General features: G+C 39.4%; 1 protein-coding gene across 3 annotated transcripts in view; it reads left to right on the top strand.

Moving 5' to 3' along the window:
• The window catches only part of LOC114874609, a 30,315-nt gene that overhangs the window by 10,086 nt on the left and 4,110 nt on the right, over window positions 1–16,119 (top strand). For all 3 annotated transcript variants that reach the window (XM_029184050.2, XM_029184049.2, XM_029184048.2), the window contains one exon: window positions 10,904–11,592. In XM_029184050.2, coding sequence (XP_029039883.1) covers window positions 11,361–11,592 — 232 coding nt within the window. In that variant the 5' untranslated portion in view covers window positions 10,904–11,360. The remainder of the gene's footprint in view (window positions 1–10,903; window positions 11,593–16,119) is intronic.

Below are 16,119 nucleotides of genomic sequence, written 5' to 3' on the forward strand. Positions count from 1 at the left end.
ACGTGGAGGCTATCAGGGCTGTCGTTACGCTTAATGAATATTTTAACGTTAAACCGGTACACTGTAACTTTGTCGGTTATCGAACTGACGTACTTGACCGGTGCTTATTAATTCGATATGCTATTTGCCGGCGATTAATTTAACGCTCCTCACGCGAAAGTCAGGCTAGCATTCCTTTTAAACGTAATAATAAGTATACATAGTTTGGTACGATAATGCTTGTAGTGCAAATTGGTCGCGGTGATATCTTGTGTAGCAAATGTAAGCTTAAATGCTATCAGTCGGGGGTTTAAGTATAATAACAACGTGGCATCCGACTTGTTAACACGATTAGGGTATTAAAATACAGTGGTATGTACCTCGGTATACGTCCTGTTTGGACGTGACAAATTTTTCTCGGTATGCAACTTCTGTTCGACATACATTTTTTCTGTGAATTTTGCGTCATTTTTAAATAATTATCTCAGAGGAAAAATTAAATTAATAATCAATTATATTCGGAGTTGATGTATTATTAATTGACTGATCATAGAAGTAAGGGAAAGGTTGGTTTGGTATACGTCCTATTCGGATTAAAGTATACCGAGGTACCACTGTATACATTTTTCATTCCGGTTAACGATCATCGAAATTCATTGAATTCTAATGAATATTTCTGTATCTTGAAACTGTTATTAACGCGATGCCCAGACGCAAACGGAAGAAATGAAAATAATTACTCTGATCGACTGGTTCTCGGTAAGATTTGTTATTACTACGTGCAAACATTCTCATCTTGAACGACACGTACGCATATGCTCCAATTTTTTTTCTTACCAGTCTTCCAGTAAAGAGAGCAAGTAAAATCCATGAAACTCGAAATGATTTTTTTATTTAAGCGGGGATGCATTGTAGGGTGAAAACGAGTGGATGCCGCGAGACATAATTTGCGCAGCTGCAACCACCACCGTCCCTTTAATCTAATGCTGCTGCGCGATCGATTAACGATCGAGAAAACGATCGTGTCCCGGTATATGCAACGATGCACCGGTGCATTATGCATTAACGACACGAACTCACGAACAGATAGAGGCGGCATCCACGACGGGACGTCGTCGTATTACGGATTTTTTCGCGATTACACACGATGAAGCTGTTCACCGTCGGCCTCGTACGCGTTAATTTATTCCGCTGTTAGTCTCGTACCGGTGATAACAATTTCCATCCCACCCTTCTTAGGATCCATGAACGTCTCGATGTAAATTGAAATTGCTAAGCGTTCGTCGCTACTGAATTATGTATTCTACTTTTTTCTTTTCTCTTTTCCTACCAAAGTGCTCGCAATTCGCGCGGTTACATTGTATCCAAAGTAACCACCGCGTTATTACAAGAAATACCAGGCTATTTGCGAACAGATTTCTTTCTGAAAACCAGGTGTATCTTAGCTCTTGGCAATTATCGCGTTGGTATGCCGAGAGGCGAATGTAAAATGAGTTTCCTTTTCGCCATCAACGTGACTTTCTCTAATAACAAATGCGTGCCTTCGATCATTTCAATCGCATGCGACAGCAAAGCGCATTGGAAATTGCATAGGATACAAACCGCGTGACTAAACTTTCTTAATCTTCTTCCGGTAGGGAACTGCAGCTGCAGGAAACTTTGTTCCTTTCTTACACGTGTTTCTATTGAAAATTCTGTCACCCGAGCTTCGATCACTCGGTATTCACTGTGTAACAAGTCGGAAGTTTTGTATTTGTTTTCTTAATTTTTTTTTTTTTTTATTTAAATATTTCATTAGTTAAACGCTTTCATTGCCGGTGGAAAAGATACGCGGTATTAGAAAGTTAATCGCGTGGATTAAAAGTTCTTAACAAAACCGTGACGATCGCGTGATTCGTTTTTGCGACGTTCGAAAGGCGTTTAAGTCGAAGAAACAATGCAAAGGATCTTCAGACTTTCAGACTTTTTCGTCGTACAAGGAAGAGTTAATTAATTGTTTTAAAAAAATCGGGCGAACATTAGACTATGAAATAAATAGTAATTACATTTGACTGTTGTAGTTTGCTCGAGGCAAATACACTTGTCCGTTCTTATTGGGACATTCATCAAGAGAGTATGTAATCGGTGGCCTATTTTCTCTTTACCAACAATCATCCGAACCTTCCCACTTTGGCGTTAATCTTTGATCGTTCCATTCTTCCACCTCTTTTTCTTGGCTCCCATATTTTTTCCTTCCCTCTACCTGTTATGTTTCCCGCACGGTTATTATACTTTTCTCTCTCCTCTTCCCTTGTTCTCGGCCGCTAAACATCTGCTTTTACCTCTCCTTTTCTCTTAAACGCTCCTCATGCAAATTGTATGGGGGATCATAAAAATTCTTACCGATCGATTCCGTTAGCATGAACAGCCTCCAGGTACGAAGATATACGATAAGTAGGAAGAAAAACGGGCAAACAAACCGATCGAGAAAAATCGTGCGATCCTTAACGGGGCGCACAATCGTGTCGATCGAAAGAAAGAATTACTTAGGTTTGTTAAAGAAAAATTATAGATTAATGAGTTCAACTTCGTAATTAACAGAAGAAATTTCATTTGTCGCTCTCTCCGTGGTCCGCGCTCGGAGGATTAGATGAAATACCGGTAGATTTAAAGTAGCAGTGATCTTATTATCAATCTACCTTTTTATAAAATATAATTTTGGTAAAAAAACGCGTATCACCGGCCGCCAAAGCGTTAAAGAAAAACAATCGAAGCAATATCACACCTTCGTTCAGCAATTGAAACCGAATGGGTCGGAAGGTATTGCACAGCAGGGTAGCGAGTAATCTTTTCACAAAATAACGGGTATTTTTCATTCGTTCCACCGAGTGAACCGGGTACCTTCCAGTTACAGCGGATTTCGATCCGGTTTGAAAATTCTATTTCGTTTATTGCCGGTGGTAACTGTGTCGGCTCGAATTCCTCCGTCGATTTTCATCGAGCTAATTTGGATTTCATGGGGTACATAAAAGACGCGGATGCCACTCGGCCGTGGTGAACGAGAGGCGAACGGGATTAACCGATAAAAATTCGTGGGAATATTTTCCGAGATCTAACTCAAATCCAACGAGATGTTTATCATTTTCATCCGTGAAGATCTGAACGCGAACGTATACAGGATCGACGGTGTATCGTATCCTCGAAGGCGGAACTAACGACTAATCGGTTCGCTTAACGACTGCACCGTTGCAAACGACGCGGAAGATACACGATTTGTAGCTCATCCTTTCGAAACGTTAGTTCTACGAAATCTAAGAAAAATGTTGATATTCGAAGGTAAAAATGTTAGAAGTGGTGCGAATCTGATGAGATTGAACATGGCGGGCAAATTGTGTACGATTCGACGTGGAATGTCCGCGATGTCTCTAATGGCAGGTGAAAAACAAGAGGAAATTTGTCCCCCATTCGAGGCCTCGTGCCCCTAGCCTTGAACTCTTGCCATGCAGGAACAGGTGGGTGCAGCCAGTGTTCCGTAACGAAAGAATCGAGAAAGGTAAGAGCTGTCAAGTGTGTGACACGCAAGTAAAACGTTCATTCGCTTTATCGGTGTACGATTGTCTAGCAATCGGTGCGACATTCTTCGGAAGCGTTTTATTAATCCCGTCTTCAACTATGCCATCGCGGTCGTCTCTTAGCACGCTCACGCGAGCATCAACTTTTATTGACGCTAATACGTTCGTTCAAAGGATCCTCCTCTTCGCGCGTTACATCTCGACGGTAAAATTAGCTAAATATCCAACGCAGTGTCGTGAACCAAAAGGTCAGCTCCCCCGCAGAACTTTGATCCGTGGAATCAGAGACCTTGACTGTCGAATTAACGCGATACGCAAAGAATAACCTCCGATGGTCCTTCTGAAGTACCATTTTTACAAAGTTACATCCACGGTTCGCTTTAGTCTTCGATGACTAAAATAGACACTAATCTAAAAGACACGATCTAAAAAAGACACTAAACTCTGCGTTGTCCTCGTTGTGGTAAAATTCTATAAACGAGTTTGGGGACGACGACCTCGCGTGGACGATCTTTCTGTAACCTTGTCGAGATACGAAATATATATATATACAGAAAGAAATTCTGCAGGAAATGATCTTGACTCTTGCTTCGAGGTCACCACGTTCACCGCAATCATTTTTTCAAAGCAAATTGCTAGCCAGCGACAGATTCGAGCAAAACTTAACATCCTTCGTACCATCCTAGTAGTGTCATTTTTTTGATAGATTGTCTAAGATAAATTTCCTACCATTTTTTCGAATATCATCCATGCACCGTTTCGAAGGTATCCAAGGTACCAATGATCTCTAGATACCAAGATTAAGATAAAAGACAAAGGAAGACAGGAAGATGTGTACGAAGGATGATGTTGCGTCTGGATCTCTTTATAACCGCACCAGAAAGGTATATTGTGCCTCGATTGTAACTGGATCGAACGGTTGTAGAAAGTGGTCTTGATTTTTGTTAGCCGGGCACAAGCGACTCCTTTATACGGTGCTCGTTTGTCGTACGATTTTTCAATCGAGGACATCCGATCACTGTGATCGATTTCGACGCCGCGCCAGTGTCTGGAGAACCTACGAGATATCTACGAGATATCGTAAAGTAACCAGGGAATTTCATAATTCGTCTAATAACCGAGTTACCTACCAACGATCTTGAAACAATGCTCTTCTCTATTACGCAAAGCGAAGAAGCGCGTCGGTTGTTGCTTAACGAAGAATCATTCGACGAAAGTATAAAGCACGATGACGCGTGACGAGATTGTGAGAAACAAAGAACCGAGGATACTTTAACGCGGTTCTCGTCTCACGTCCAAGAAGAATAGCCCGACGCGTAATGACACAAATTTAAATGACTGCGGTTGTCTCGTAGGCGGCAGCCTCGTAAGAGATCGCAATTAGGATCCAGCGAAAGAGATTCGCGATAGCAGATGCCTCCTTCGTGAGAAAGTCTCGGCACGAAGCTCGGTTTCCTTTACTTCCTTCCTTGAGAAGATTCGCCCGCTCCTTCGAGGAATTCTTCTTCCCTGTTTAATTGATTGCCACGGGGTCAGAGTTTATTTCCTAACGCGATCGTCAATTCGAGGCTCGATAGGGAAGCAACAGGGAGGGGCTTGATTCATTTTAACTCTTACAATCAAACGGTTCCTTGCTGTTTTATTTCTTCTTCACCCTAACTTAAGGGAGGCTATAATCACCACTGGATACTAAAATTGGCTACGATATAGGCGTTTATATTTCAAACGAGGAATTCACATTTGAAGCTCAAGCTTCATTGAAATTGATTACATAAACGATTAATCAATATTCAAACTATTAAGCCTATAAAATGAAGTTTATAGCTTTAGGAATATTCAATTCGCGATAGATGATATTTGGAAATGATAAAAGGTCAGTGTCGAACGTGATGAATTTTAATATTCGATTAAATGTCTTCGTTTTTTGTCGGGATTATGTCCGAGACAAGTCTTCATGCTCCACATGAAAGTGCTAGGCGAAAGTTTCACAGAGTCAACGGCCTTCGAGTGAGCACGACGTGGCTCGTTATACCAGTGTATCTGCTTGTTAATTTTGTTGTTCCTTGTGTAATGAGAAATGTACGTAACATTCGAAGAAATGGTCGGACACTTCCGTTCGAGAGTTAGGCGTTAGAATTTTCAGAGGAAACATTCTGTCTACCAGAGTAGTAGTTTCAAAGCTTCTATTTGAAATAAAACATTTTCTGTCTTCCCGAAAGAAATGTTTACCCAGAGCACTTTTTTCTCGTCCGACGACAAGCATTTTCCTCGGACTTTGATTAGTCTGGCCATGTGCCGACAAAGTTTCACGATGAGAAGGAAAATTTCCAACGGTACCAGCGCGTTTCCATTGGTACCCTCTTTTCCTGCGAAAGCGGCTCGAAGGGAAACAAAGAAACGAGAAAATCGTGGAAGGACAGGGGAAAAAAAAGCAACAAATAGCGGCAGTATTTTCCTCACGGTAATTATCGCGGTGGCTGGAAACATGGAAGAGAAAAGCGGGAATGATGGAAGATGAGACGAAGGGAAATGGAGCATACCCCCTGTACCGGAACCTCCCACGATTGTATGCTAAAACAACGATTGCGAAAACTCTGAAAAATCGGCTTCCATGTCCGAGAATATCCTGCTGGTACTAATCGCAAGATATCGTTTCCGAATTTTTCATTTTGCCAGTTTTTAATCAAAATACCTGAAAAGGTCGATGTTAATTGGCAATTTAATACAATTTTCATAAAAGTCGAATTAGGAATTAAGAAGGCGAATAAAAATGAGTTTGATATCTTTTAAGCAGTCAACAATCGGTGATCGGACACAAAAACATTCTTGCATATTTTACCGGAGGTAGGATTTGGCAGAGTTTCAAACACAGCCAGGGAATTAGCATAACTACCTGTTTATATATCTTCTGCATATTTAAATTCTTCAGAGAGAGGTAGATAAATTCTGATGTGTATTAACCACGCGAAATAGTGGATTTTTCAAGAAAAGAGTATGATTCAGATGAAATTTAATTTAATTCATAAAAGGCTTAGTAATTTTCCAAAAATTTTGTTTACAAGCATCGTATGATCGTTGTTGTAAATATTGATAATCGATCGGTATCGATCAGGTTCTATAAATACCCTAATCGAAAGTTAACGTGACATAAAGATCTGAAGGATTAATTAATCAAACAATTTGATAAAACTGATTGTATCTCTTTCTTGAAATATCCTGTACGATTAAGAAACCTTAAATCTTAACGCGAAAGTTTTGCATTATCAAGCGATTTAGACGGAGAAAGTAAGCACCAGGAGCAATCATTTTTTTCTGTTTAATCTTAGGTCATTAAATTCATTTAATCCTTTCACTATTTACGAGATCTTGGTTAAGTGTTCCCCGCTTTATACGTCACGCATTCTTCCATATTTTCTGTTTAAAATGATAACTAAATACAATGATAAAAGAAATTATTTTCCATTTGAAAGGTAGAGTTAAAAATCAAATTCTCTTCCGACACATTTCTTGCAGTGTCAAGCGAGTTTACCGATCCCGTACACGTTCGAGGTCACCTAAATTTTGAGAACCCAAGTCTCGTTGTTTCATGGAAAAATTGGAGGTCACCGTGTCCTAATGTTCTTATACTTGATCTTGACAATCGGTATATCAATCGTTGATTATCGTGATAAGAATACGTGTCATTCTTTGATAAAGTCGTGACAGTTGATTCACGTTGCAAAAAGTATGCAGATCCTTGACCAAAGATTACCAAAGACCGCGAAGAATAAGAAAAAGTGTCATTTATAACGACGACAGGGTCAAATATAATCGTCGATTATATCATTATTCATTGGTAACGCGTTCGATCATCGACAGATCGAATCGTCGATCGATACTTTGCGATTTAATGATACCCGGTAATTGCACTGCGAACGTGTTGCTTCGATCCAGAACATCTTTGCAAATCTCCAATTAAATGACCTGTAATTAACAGAAGTTATCCAACAGTTTCCTTGATTAATAGAAAAAAGTATTTCGTATAACTCGTTCCGAGGAACGTTTATTTCAAATGTGTATTCGATGAAAAATAAGTACTTTAATTCAAATTTGAATTCTTTTTTGTTATCTTTGATGAGTAATAATTTCAAAGGCCAAGTAAGTCGTTAGAGACACTTAATAGTCACGAAATCTAATTATTTTCTGCATATCTTCATTTTACCTGCACTTTGAATTTAATGGAATATTTTTGAAATTACACTTCTATGTTTCAAATAAAATGTACTTATGTACAATGAAAGATAGAGGTTTGATTAAAATCGTGTAACATCTGGATACAGATAACCAATCATTTTTACAACAACTTTTAATATTGTAGTTTTTACATCTCGCGATTAGCGATAAGATAATCAATTATTAGCAATTAGTAGTGACGTGTTAGGTGCAATAAAGCACTTACACTGTGCTATCAAAGGTCAGTAAAATGTTCTCATATTATAAAATAATTACAAAACGTAAGATTCGATTTGTAAATTTTAACTTATTATTTGAAAATTCTCTTCAATTTTTTCTCTCACAGCTATTCAATGATATTTGAATGCCTCATTCAAACGTTAACTAACCAGTTCAAAAAACTTGAACGTAGCGTGGCAATGGCAATTACTATAACATAGTTGTCAACAGTTTTTTATTTCCACTGTCAATCAGATGGTAGAAACTAAAAGAAATGTGGAGATAAATGCACACGTTCCAAGTTCAACTTGATCGCATCACTGATTTATGTGACTTTTTTCACTTAGCATTATTAAATATCATTTGTGCAGAAAGAAACAAGAATTTTTTCTATATTCTCTAATCATTGCTTCAGGGACGTATGTACATACACGTGTCGTTTAAACGATGTTGGAATGTCTTTTTTGGGACGAGTAGCGTAGGTGAAAAATGACACTAGTATATCTACGTGCCTTGGTTTATTATACACTGCGTCGATGTTTCAAGGTTCCATGAGATATTTGGTCACCTTAAATAGACGAAAGACGTGATAATGCGCCATAAAAATTCTGACAATAATTAATTATAATGCTTGTGATCGATAAAGCATGAAATTTGAAGCGATAGGGAAGGTTCAAACTCTTTGCAAACATCGTAGCACGATTCTTACGAGTATTAAGCAACATTTCGTAGTAGACTGACCGCAAGACTTCCGTTGAAAACCGTAATTTCCGGTAAGATAAGTTAACGTAGCCGATTTGTACGGTTCGGTCTAATACCAAAGTGCAAGTGAAAAAGCCTTGGGCTCGAAATTCATCAAACCGTGTACCAACTTTTACGTTTACTCGCCTCTGTTCTCGTAATCCTTTTGTTTAAGGCATCCCACAGTTAAGTGAACGTTTATTAACTTATAAGACTCCTTTAGCACGTTGTAATTAACCCTTTGCAACCCGCATTTTAGTGGTGGGAGTTCTTTTTACCTTGTAGCGTTACTTCCCTAGGGAAGCCTGCCTTGGGCTCTCCTAGGGTTCCCTAGGCCCTCCTAGGGTTCCCTAGAATTCTCCAAACGCGACAGTCTAACAACCTAACGAGGTCAGTGTCTATAATGCATTGTCTCCTTGAGAATAGCACAGTCAATAATAAATCAATTATTTATCAAGCTTCGACGATCGATCGCTACTATGTTTAACTCAATGAAGTCACAGCCATTGGCGTAAGTAGAACTCTTATTCGAGATCAGCAGAATTGCCGAATTTCGCTTAAACTATGAAATATTTTTAACATAATTATAAAAATGCTCGTAGCAAATTGGTTTCCTTCGCGTGACTAGCAACTAATTCTTCAATTTCCTTGAACGAAGATGGTGGTATTTATTTGAAAATACAATACGCTGTACGTTTGTCACGTGCTTATCGTTCGCGTGTCGTGTGCTTGAAAAATCGGTCCAACATGATTAATGTCAGTTCGACGCGAAACCTATATGGAAGGTCGTTCGGAAAATTACATTACGCTTTTGTCCTGTTGCTATATGCTCACGCGTGTTATTGACAGCAGACGAGCATATTGTACGTAGGAGTCTTCATTAAACCGGAAAGTATCCTCTTTGTCTATTAAATGAATGGATACGGTGATTGTAAGAAACTTGGATTATTTCGTTAATCGATACGAATTTATGAACAGTGCCTAGAAAAAATCTCATTTATTTCCTTTTCGAAAGCAAAAGTTTATTAAGCGATTTGACCCGAATAATTTTGACGGTTTTGAAAATTGTTTCAAGGTTGAATATTGAATACCTGTTTCGGCGGGCGGCCATCAAAATTGCCAACACTAAGGTGTAAATTACTTATTGACATATCGGTGTTCTTTAACTTTCCAATCGTCCTGCTTGCAATTAGTATGATAAATATTCATTCAAAATTGTTGAGTGAAATCTGTATGCATACCTTTTTAACCGTTCAGAAATGTCTGAAGGATGAACGTCGAGATGGGTTAAGAATCAATTAAATCAATATTGATATTTGTATTTTAAATAGAATTTTATTTTATCGAAGGAAACGCGCTAAAAGTTCAGTTGAACGTGTAAATTACACGGTTGTATCCGAGAAATGTTAAGAACTTGGCGTTATTTTTATATCTAAATTTGTACAGCTCGTATCTTCATTTTTTGCCAATTTTACAAAAATAGCGCTGATGCAGTTGTTCTGTCTGAAAGCTTTATTTTTTTGAAAGTTATTAACTTGGCAATATAATTCAGTAATATGAATATGAATTATTATCTCAACGGATGTATAAATATTTTCAGATTTAATGGGGAAAAAAAACGTCATCCAGCTGTGTAACTGTAAAATAAAAAGCTCATCCACGAGAGAATAAGTTACAAATCACGGATGCGTGTCCCGTTTGTTAGACCGTATTCGAAATTATGGGACAAGGGAATTACATTTAACGTAACTCCCGTCCACTGTTTACTTCCTAATATACTATCACTGTATTTTCTGAACGTATGTATACCGGTTTCGCACCTGTTCGCCTAACCCGTCGTACCTGAGTATTTATGTACGGCTCGATGCCGTATTCAACGAAAACTGTAAAATACTACCTTCGATATAATTACCGTTATCGTTCACATTGCATTTTAGCCTTTAAATTTCGCAGCAGACAATTTTTATCAAACCGTGAATAATTCTTGTCAACGATACCATTACATCACTATATTTATCGAACTTGGCGCACTCTCGTTCTCCTATAATCTCCATCATTTATTTTCACTTCACTATCATAGTTCAGAAAATAGAGGATGGGTTTCGTTTGTCCATATCATATTTTATACAAATCGCAAGGCTGCTTCGTGCCTGGTAATCGAAGGATGGACTAACATCCAGGGGGTTGCGTTTATGTTTCAGAAGCCGAAGAACCGTGGTCGCAGTTACTGGCTAGAAGGGACGGAAGGTGGTACCGGAAGATATCTCCGGGTTTTCGTGAGAACCAGCGACCTTCCTTCGTACGTGAGAACAGCAACGAGAGGTCGTCCTTGAAGGTGTGGAAGAAGTAACGCGTACAGCCAGTGGTCGAGCAAGCAACTCGGCATCGAGAGAGATTTATTCGAGTTTCACAACCTCTCTCGATCAGCGGCACCGGTCGTGACCTCGATAGAGCTCATCCACCTGGTCGGCTATCTTAGCTCGGGCAATCCAGCAGCACCCTGGAAAGGTCGAGTTGCTTTTGCTCTTCAGCTACCAGGGAAATTGCAACGCACCATGTAGTTGGTCAACGAATCGAAGAATTTTTCAACTGAAAGTGAATCTTGACAGAGAGACTATTCGAAATAATTGTACATACAAAGTGTAGCTAGAAAGAACCATGAAGACGATGGGCGACGTGGTCGCTGATCCTGTGGACGAAGAGAACGACAGTACCGGGTCGGGTCAGAACCCGATTACCGGTAAAGAATTTGGTCAGAAGACTTTGAGGTCGTTGAAGAGAGGACTTGGTAGACTGTGGAGAAGGCACAGGGGTAATGCCTCGATCACCGAGTACGACCCTTGTTATAAGGTCGCTTATCTTGGGAACGTTCTCACTGGATGGGCCAAGGGTAAGCGAATCGGTCTTTTATCTGATTCTCTTTGTCTTTACGTCGCGCTGACTGGTCATTAAGGCTTAACGCGTTTCCCTGCGAGCCACCTTGATTAATCTTCTCGCTCACCATACGCTCGGAACAATACAAATTTTCGCGATTGTCTTTCGCATTTGGAAGATTTTAATTTGGTCCCCTGAATCTTTTAAGTATCTTTAAATACTTCAGAGCCTCGGGTGTTAGATTAGGAATGTTAATTAGAGAAAGGAAAGAAAGTTCTTAGGTATGTGAATTTTTGGAGGGACCAGTCCCGTTAATTATCGACGGACCTTTTCTGGCTCCTTAATTATTACGTAGTACGGTTAGCCCCCTAGCACGCGACCGGTTAATTAAACTCCTCTGACAAACAGCAATTAAGCAAGACTTGTAGAGACAACAGCGTCTACCTACAGTTCGCATTCTGAATCGCAAAGCGAAGAGACATGAATGACCAGCCGGAAGTGCGCAATATTTCTTGCAGTTAGCCGACGAGCAAGGTCAACGCGTCTAACTAGCGCAATCATACGTTCGATCCATTAGTGGTGCCAGTAACGGCTGTCTTAAAAAAGAAACCACCGCACGTACTAATAAAACAGACCCGGGCGACTCGCATACCCTTAAGGCAATTATTTGATCCCCTCGAGCGATCACTCGCTAACACCACTTAACCCCTTCTTCGGATTCATGCTTTCCTACCTCCATTATTTCCTTTAGTATGCTTACCCGGTCGGTCGTTGTGTGCCGCACTCTGTAACCGATTCATGAATTCAGCCCGCGAAATCGCGTGGGTGGATACTTAGCTATTACTTTTTTTTAATATATTAATATATTTAAAATATGTATCGCGGATCTCTGGGAATGAATGGGTTAAAAAATAAAATTAAAAAAAAGAAGCGTACGGTGCAACGACCGGCCATAGGCGTACACGGAGGGGACTCCTACTTTCTCTGCATACCTTTGTCTCTTGGACTGGGTCGGCCTTAATCATCGGGAACGCCATTATTACGGTACGTTTATTCGCAACCGCCTATTTTGTCGCGATTAATTCCTGCCTGTCTCCGGTGGCCAGACGTTCTCAGTTTTCCCTTCGAACGGAAGAGCGGACTTTCGAGAATCGAACAGACACGAAGCGTTTTACTTTCCGCGAAACCGACCACCGCCGATGCGCCGTCTTTCTTGGGAACGCGGGGAAATAAAAAGAAAATAACGTCGACTTGATCGAATGAAATCGATGATTCTTGTGATTTTTATTCAAATAGAATTTTCTTTAAGAGGAAACTTTGCCAAGGGAGGTTCTATCGGCTTTTTTTTTTTTATTAACACAGAATACCACGATATTTGGTCGGATCTATTTGCATTCTTCTCCAAAGTGGCGCGAAGGTGAACGAGAACGAGTTCGAAGCAAAACTGGAAACTGTTAATGCGAATTGGACGAGTGGCCAATGCCACGAATAACTTGCTACGAACTCAAAATTTAGATATCCTTTCCTTTCTATCGAAACGTCTGGTAATATAGCCTGGCAATGCGTTCCCTGTCACGGTAGAAACAGCCTAATTAAGTAGACAATGATACAGGATCGATGATAATGTGTGGACGTAACCTTTGGTTGCTTGGAAAATTGCGAAGAGTTTAAATTTAATTTGATGGTTTTCCAGAAATTCGACGATCTTTCAAATAACCATTCGCGAAATGATCGAACGTTTTCGCGGAGTTTGTTACAAACGAAAATACATAGACCTGGCAGTGAAACCGGGAGGAAAAAGAAACGAGACGATGGTCACGTAGGTCGCTGTTTAAAAATCTGAAATCCTCTAACTTTCGTACGTGGACCGCATGTAAAATCCTGCAACTTTATTCTACAAACAGTGTAACCGTTCAGAACATACGGCACAAGTTCGTGGAATTTATTCGTTGGAGGAAAAGTTTGGGGACAAACCAGAAAATGTGACAAAATTTGACAATTATTGTATCTCATGATATGAATTTTATGAACAAAGTAATGCGCTTTGAAACGTGATATCTATACTGAGTGATCGATGCACCCTGTATATTTCCATCACCTATCGTAGATTTTCTTTGATAATAATAAAAGCACGTCGAGTTAGGATATTTTCATTTCGTAGAAGACAGATGGTCATGATACAGATAGGTGCTTAACGCTGTTCAAAAATATACACATCATCGCTTACATATGCCATCCATTCAATCGCTTTTTACTCTGTTGGATACTAGAAGTGTGGTTTTCAACAAGGTTGAATTATTCCTCCACCGATAGTTGATTTTAACCTTCTAGTGTTTGCAATTTTCTTGGGCAACCTGGGATGCTTATCGAGGGCTCTACTTTAATACATAATCGTTCCGCGAGTCAAATGTTTCAAGGATTAATTGGGAAAGATAAATAAACAACCCGTCTTGCCCACGAATGATTAAAACACTTTCTATAAATAAAAATTCGTACGAAATACTGAAACAAAGAACTTTGTCAGAAAGGAAGATCAGTTACGCAAAATGAAACGCTGTTATCGCCGGTAATATTGTTTCTTCATAATTGAAACTGATAGGTGCATAGATTTCTCAAGAAACGCGTACATAGCCAGCTAAAATAAACGGCTGGAGTTAAACGATGGCAATCTTATTACATGTAAATGATAATTCATCTTCGTGATTGATGAAACGATTTTTCCTGCTGAGAAAATTCCATTCGCTTCTTTATTGCGTTTTTTCTATGCTTAGCTGGATTTCCTTTATTTCCTAGAAGAAATATAATGTCTTTAAAGAGCTGGTCTGTTGAAACGTTCCGTCGTTTCGGTACCGCTGACATTTTTTCTAAATACTTGCAACACAATTGCAACATGAAATTTCGAATTTAAATGTCGGAGACTTTAATATGCGTTACTTGTATGCATACCAGCCGACGTCATAGTTGCGATTTGCATTTTTTATCAGGTTTCATTAATCAAAATAAATCAGAAACAAGTATCCCTTGTAATATTTACGGCTCTGACGTATACGCGATATATCATTAATCCTGACGATCATTGATATTTTCAAATTTTTCGTCCAACGTATCCATGGAATTTATGTTACGTTGTCCGCGATGAATTATTTATATCTCTTCGTCGAGGTAAAAAAAAAACATTATACCATAGTCAAGGTATCTACTGTTACGTATTTAGATAAACTAGGCTGGTTATTTGACAAACGAGTCTCTATTATCTATTCTACTAATTACTGAATAAATCAACTAGGGGAAGCAAGAGTGATTTAGAAACAAAATAATATCATTTTTATTAATTATTAAATATACAATTTAGTATACAAGTGTAAAGTACAAACAGCGAAGTAAATATCAATTCAAATGTCCGCGCGCAGAAGTCTCTGCGCAAGTGGAGCTGCGCAGAAGCTTCTGCGCAGGTGGAGGCGCGCCGCAGGACTATATATAAGGGGCCCCCTGCAATGCATCGTCATTCCTCCCGGGGATGCCCTAGGGGAAGAGTAGTATCCAGGGGCATTACCATTTCCCCTGGGAAAGCTTGGGAAATGATTACTTCTGTTCTTTTCGACGAATTCGAACGATGCTAAACGCGAGAATATAATTTTCTGGAAAACGCGATCAACTCGGTGAACAGGGCCAACAGAAGTGTCCGAGGTAACGGAAGAAAAATGAACGGGCTACCAGCATTACCTTTAATTGGATAATACCGAACAGGGTATTACGGAGTAGCGGTCGTTCTCCACACTCGCCCTGCCTCTCCATAGCTTCCTGTTCCGTGTCGTTCCAGATCGTACGTTTTTCCGCTATGGGAACATTCGCGTCGCTCGATCGTGACGATCATTGTCAAACGGATCGGTCGTCGCTTTCTCTCGGAAATTGATTGCCGCGATATCGATTTTCAAATATCAAGAGTCTAATTTTAAAAAAGTACTCGACGACACTCGAGTGAATAAAAATTTCCACTTGAAAATAATAACATTGCCTTCTAGTCGAGTTGCTCGTAAACAAACGAATGTTATCGTTACGAGACTTCGAGTGGAAAATGCGTGGAAAAAACCGAGCTGATTAAAAGAAAAAGCGCAAGAACGCTAAACTTTACCCGTCCCGCTAATCTGATTGTGAGAACAGGCCCCCGACTAATGATTTCAAGTTTCATGATTTTTCACACGGTTCACTTTTATCGATTGTATTCAAGTTAACGCTGGTATATTACTTTATAATCCACCGCGATTTCCAACGTTACGTGTCTTAATTATCTTCAAATTCAAACCCGTTATCTCTCGACACTTCTGACCGAATTTGTGATTCCACGTTGGTACATTTACGGTTAGCGCATTTCTATGGGAATTGAATTAAATTAAATCAACTGTAACTCAAGATTTGTGTCGTATGGAGGATCCTAGCTTTCCTTAAGAAAAATGGCATTACCACTTCTGTGTAAAGCAAGATTATGTAAAATTGTCACATGATTCATATCATTTGTAAACAAATTAATATTCTCATTTATCAC

The sequence above is a fragment of the Osmia bicornis genome, chromosome 6 (genome assembly GCF_907164935.1).
Source record: "Osmia bicornis bicornis chromosome 6, iOsmBic2.1, whole genome shotgun sequence".
In the NCBI taxonomy this organism is placed as follows: domain Eukaryota; kingdom Metazoa; phylum Arthropoda; class Insecta; order Hymenoptera; family Megachilidae; genus Osmia; species Osmia bicornis.